Source organism: Triturus cristatus, chromosome 8 (genome assembly GCF_964204655.1).
Source record: "Triturus cristatus chromosome 8, aTriCri1.1, whole genome shotgun sequence".
In the NCBI taxonomy this organism is placed as follows: domain Eukaryota; kingdom Metazoa; phylum Chordata; class Amphibia; order Caudata; family Salamandridae; genus Triturus; species Triturus cristatus.
This window is the reverse complement of record NC_140591.1, coordinates 980,993,412-980,999,411: the sequence shown is the minus strand read 5'-3', so window position 1 is coordinate 980,999,411 and position 6,000 is coordinate 980,993,412. Positions and strand designations below refer to the sequence as shown.

The window sequence follows — 6,000 nt, the reverse complement described above, 5'->3', positions numbered from 1 at the left end:
ATTTACAGCTGCAACATATTAATTGCACCCAGACAAATGTTCTAGGTACCATTATACATTGTTTGTCAGGTACATTAATTGAATTATTTTTGCAAGGGTTCGTCTTTGAAGGCTATGGTTTCAGAGTTTGCTGGAGCATATTAATACCTCTTCAGATGTGCAATGTTTGATATAAAATATAGGTTTTAACACTGAGTACTATATCATTCACATAAAACGAACGAAAGCAGAGGCAATGGCATTTTAAACATTTAATAGTTAACACAAGTTCCAATTTTCACAGGATATTTGCCATTGTGAGCTACAATATTGTAAGTGTCTGCAGCGTTTTATAGTGTTCTTGCATGAGAAAAGGACACTGTGAGAGCTTCTTTTCCAATACTGTCTGTTGTAAGTAAGGGAGCATCGGAGTGGATGGTACACAATTTAAACTGTATTCTATTGTACATCGTCACTTCATTTGTTGCTAAAAATAGTTACATTCATTGACCTTTTGAAAAAACAAACATATATATACATAGTACAAAAATGAAAATAATTTAAGAAATGCTTGGAATGTACAGACTTCACTCAGGCAAAACTTCTGTGCCATGAGATATATGATATTCTGATTGTAGTGCCTCGCCAGCGTGTTGTCTGTACTTCAATATGGCCTTCCAGATTCTACATAGAATTCCACCTCTAGAATATAATAAAGAAAAACATTATTAAAAAACGAGTTCCTCCCTATATATAGCTACATCTAACAAGCAACTATACATTAGTTAGGCTCAGGCCCCTCATAAGAAGCAGTTATTTGGGAAGACACACACAAACGATCCCAAAGTGATTTCAGGGCATACCAGCAACAGAACACAAGAACCTTTTAAGCTAACAAATCAAAATAATTTTGGTTTGTGCACTACACTGAAAGGCAAGGGCCAGTGCTTTCTTAAACAGTTGCAGGTTAGCAGGGTAGACTTTTACACATGCATACATAAATCCTTAACTGAATAATTAATAATACATGCAAATCTATATGAAAAAGATCTATTAAAAAATCTATGGTAATTAAATAAACTTTGCTGGCTCACACTTGCCTTTAGGGAGGTAAAACAGTTTACACCTTTATAATGTGAGAACCAAAGGGTACAGTAAACCACATTATGGACCCGGATATGGCACAAACAATATAATACACAATCACCAAAGCATCCATAACGAAAGAACAAGTGTATAAATACATAAACCAAAAACTATGAAACATGGGGAGATATAGCCAGCATATTACACAGGGAAGAAGAGGAACACAATACTATTACACAGAAGTTAAAGTGAAAAGACTGTTGTCCTCATTAACTAAAATATTCATCCAGGCTTTAAAAATCTTAGTCCTAAAAACTGAGATGAACTCCATATATTTTAATAACTACTTTGTATATTTCTTGGCTGTGAAATTAAGTCCTTTCCAAAAGGGCCTGCCAGGTCATAGTCCAATTGACTATGCCAACATTAAAGTCAGATTTACAACTTTTAAGCATCAGGTTCCTTGTGATGATAATAGCTTCAATGAGCCATTGCCTCAAAACGACACTGTGATACTAGCAAATAGGTATAATTGAAGATTATCACTGAAGAGCCTAGTGTGACTACTTGGAGCAAAACTAAAGAGATCAGGTTTAGTAAACATTTCTAATGTGCATCAGCCACACTGACAACCAATGGGCACGTGAGAATATCTTAGGTCAATTTGCACCAATAACAAGAAGAATCTTCCAAGAGTCACTTTAGACATCTTTGATCTGATTCAGCAAATATGCATAACAACTGTTTGGCGTAGACAGTCTCAGAATTAGAAGCTGTCTTTGAAATCTTCTTTACAGGATCTTACCACCTTTCCCACTCCAATTCTATCTGAGGTAATTTGAGTATTATCAAAAAAGTATAGTTAGAATTTTGAGTCATTGACGCCAAAAGATTCAGAATAGCAAAAGTATGATGAGAATTTGTCAACCTTACATCTGGTTGACTTCACTGAAGTTAAAATTGCTTAAGGATCATTCACAATTAGAGATAGTTAATCAGCTTGCTCTTAAGGATTTGCATAAGTAGAGAAGGAAATAACCATGATAAGCTGGCTTATTTTTGAACCACAAGGATCACTGAAGTCAATTTCCTTGAAGGTGGAATTTCAAGTTATCCCATATTGAGAAGATTGACAGTAGTTTGAGTTCTGTTTCAAATTGCATGCAAACCTGGGGATAACCAAACATGTTGCTTTAATAGGATCAGAAATAGAACTGTGTCCTTATATCCTGTCAGCATGAAGCCTCGGAGTCTAAGACACCCTATTTAGGGGGTTCCAGTTTCTAAGAAGCCAACCAATATTGTGGGGTAAATGTTATAAATCCTTTGTGAAAGTTTCTAATATCTATCTAATCTAATATTGGGGATACCAAAACTCCATTTAGAGTGGACATTTTGAATTTGTATCAAAATCTGAATACCTTATCTGAGAGGCCCCAAACAAACTGCATGGGTGTTTGATCCCAGACGTCTTATGCCAGATTTTTAAAATGTTATCAAAAGCTGCCAAAGCCATACATTAACCTGGGCAATACATTCCTATCTTACTCTTAAGCCCACCACCCAAGATTACATCTATTTCACCTTCCAATTCCATTCTACCTGTCATAACAATGTGGCGAAATTCTTATGAATCATATTTTCTATTTTTTAGACAAAATTATGCCTATGCCCTTTAATTAATCTGTCTCCCATCAAAATAAAAATTGTTCCTAGTTCACCAAAACAAGAGTTTAATTATTTCAGGAAATATCGCCTTGGACAAGAGTACTTGACTACAATTGTCTGAATCAAAGGCCCTTTTTTTAGAGAAGAGAGAAAATCCAAAGAGTGCTTTGAAGGGGCATGGTACCAGAATATTGCTTTCACAGTAGTTTACCATTACATGGTGTCCTAAATATAATCTACAAAAAATGTTTCACTTTGAAGTTAACAGAAAAAAACTCTACATCCCGTAGTATAATATTTTTTAAACAAAATTTAGGACATGATTTTTGTGTCAGATGTCAATGGCGTATTATCAGTGATGCAGCCTGTGCAGTCCCACCGGGGCCAGTGGGATAAGGGATTCAGCAGTTATTCATGTGTTTGACAGCTCCGGTTATGTTTTTACTTCCTGCCAATGCCCTTGTTTACTTTTCTCAGGGCGGATCTTCAGAGGCTGGGGCTCACACAAAACTATATAAGCTCCCGGCAAAGAGCTAGATGCATGTTTTCAAAACTTGCATACATGTTACGGAAGTGGCTGCTTCTTGTTATGAGCTAGCAGCCGTTTGATTGAATGCATGCAGCATCAGTTGTACTATTATAAAGCAGCTTCAGTTCAGGCCAGTATGAGTGTACAGCAAATAATTTTTGCTATATGAACAGATAACATTTTAAAAAATGCAGTACACTGAGAGCCCAATTCACAATGGGACTCTGCACTTGTGGCGAAAGCCCCGCAGTCTGGGGGAACATCCTCACTGGGCAAAATCTCTGCAATGAGAATTCTGTGGGACCTGAACCATGAGTGCAGAGGTCCTTTGTGAATCAGGTCCTGAGAGTATGCAGGTAATTGGAAAGGATAGTCTTAAGACTAATACAGAATTGAATGTGGCATAGCACCAGGCTTGGTTCCATGAGAAATCAGCCCACATTCCTAAGCTATCCATTGGTCAAGTCTTGAAGAAAGTTTTTTCCCCTGACGATTGTAACAAATAAGCAAAGAGCTTCAAAATGGTAGATGGACTGAGACCTCACACTAGAGTTGCATAGAACCTTTAAACCATCTGCACACAATCACTGAGCAGATATACTGCATGGGGAGTTAAAAAACAGGTAGAGATTTCCCTAAATACAGGTATATCTTAACATACATACATTTGTATTTAATACTGATATTTACCTGTGGATGTAGTGTTTTGCAATATTTGGCTGCTTAATTTGCTAAACTACGACAGGCATTAAAGTATGAGCGCATGTTATCAGTTAAATAAATGTTGAAATATACCATTCTACAGCACCGTTTATTCTCAAAAACAAAATAAATATGGATAAATTCCAATAAGGTGGCCAAAAAATAAATATGGATAAATACAGACGCAAATGTTTAAAAAATTAAATACCATCAAACTAAGAGCACTAATCATAATTCTCTTTACAGTCCTTATTACAATTCCCCTTTTCTGTTTACCATGCTTCAATACAAGGATATACATGAGGAAGAGGGATATTCTAGTTGGGGCAAGAAAATTGCAGAGTTATAAGCAGAAGGCAAGATATATAGAAATCTCATATTTCATATCTCATATCATATCTAAAGTTCTGTACTAAATATTTTCAAATGTTTCTGAATCTTATATGAAGCGTTTTAATGAATTTGAAGAAAGGAAATCATTTTGAATGGCTGCTTTAGACATTTTACCGTAATCTCATTTGTCTTAAATCTTCTTTCGTGATGTCATGGAGAATATGATAGAGCGTGTAATCTTCTTCAAGGAACTGTAAGGAAATTAAATTGAGTGACATTAATCCAACTATTAAACATCATAGACTTCTGAAGAAACAACAAGCAACTAGAGCAGGAAAAACAATGTTGCTTTTTGATGAATATGCTTCCAAAGTAGCCAGAAGTGGAATCTGGATCTCTGTGATGCTAATGTGACATACAACAGCTTTCCAAGTTTCCTCTATCTGTTTCCTCTACATTGGTTGGGTCCATTGAACCTGAGTGTTGTGGAAGCCAGAAAGCAGACTGACTAATTCCAGTTCATCAAAACACAATAGGAGCGATGGTGTACGATTCCATTCGTCTTTGTCAAAGTGGAAAAGGAAGGTAAGGACAAGTTGCATTACACCAGGTATTAATGTTTCTGTTTGAAGGGATTAACAAGGGAGTTGTAGGAGAGTGGCAGGATACCTGGGGCCGTAGCATTATGGGCTGAATGCCTGTTTTGTGCCTGCGAAGTGTTAAAAGTTCAAACATATAATTTGGAATTTTTCAAGTCATTGCATGAATTTTAAACAGAACAAATTGGAAACGGTGCGCAGGGATTGCCTCTCTCTGTTTCCGGCTTGTTCTGCCTAATGTTCATGTACTAACTAGGAGAAATTCTGAGTTACATGTTTGAACTTTAGACACTTCTCATGCAAAAAAACCAGGTGTTCAGCCCAACATAAAATAGCCTGTGTTATTTCTATTGGACATAAAAGGCCAAACGGAAAATGTATGGGTGATGTGGGTGGTTGGTTAAAATAGCGAGGCATCTGCATTTTTCCTTTATAGGTTGGGGGAGAGACAATGCATGCAGATGGCAAGTCCTGGCACTGTTTGTCAGTGGTGAAGTTTGAAGATAGTGGGGCTTAAGGTCAAATCCTAAATTTGCCTCCATGAGGGAGCACAGTTGCCCCAGGCATGAGTAGGCTGGGGGTGTGGTTGAGCAAGTTGGTGACTGGTCACTCTGATCCCGAGATCCGCCGGCTGCCCTACCTGATCTGCCCTAATCATGTGTTCCCCCGGCATGGAGTGTCTGTGACACGCGTGCTCCTGTGCCCTGGACAGAATACCGCTGCTAGCTGGGGCTCCCGGTGCCGGAAGTGAAGACCTGATGGCCCGTAGCGGAGGCTGGCCTGCTTCTGTGGTGAGACCTGGCCGTGTCCACACCGGGTATTAAGAGGACTGTTGCCTCCTGAGCCTGCAGCTGAGATCTTAACAATATGTGTCTTCCACGCTAAGTCGTGGGCTACACCTGGTGTTGCAGGGTTGAAGAGGGGACCCCGGTCTGCTCTCTGCCTCTTCGGGCTGAGCGGTGGTGTGGCCTGCCTTTACTCCCTGCCCAACTGGAGGGACCGCACTGATGGGAATTGGCTCGTTGCGCACACGGAAGACTGGCATACCTGCAGCCTTTCCCAGTGATGACATCGAGGTGGGCTGCCCCTGCAGCCCAACCCACA

At 38.8% G+C, this 6,000-nt stretch overlaps 1 protein-coding gene across 1 annotated transcript in view; it reads right to left on the bottom strand.

The window, feature by feature from the left end:
- Positions 1 to 238: 238 nt before the first annotated feature.
- MAP3K15 (mitogen-activated protein kinase kinase kinase 15) overlaps positions 239 to 6,000 on the bottom strand; it is a 1,172,574-nt gene continuing 1,166,812 nt past the window's right edge. The window contains exons 28-29 of the mRNA XM_085622522.1: positions 4,472 to 4,548; positions 239 to 681 (exon numbers count right to left, since the gene is read on the bottom strand). Of these exons, the coding sequence (XP_085478648.1) occupies positions 567 to 681; positions 4,472 to 4,548 (192 nt within the window). The 3' untranslated portion in view covers positions 239 to 566. The remainder of the gene's footprint in view (positions 682 to 4,471; positions 4,549 to 6,000) is intronic.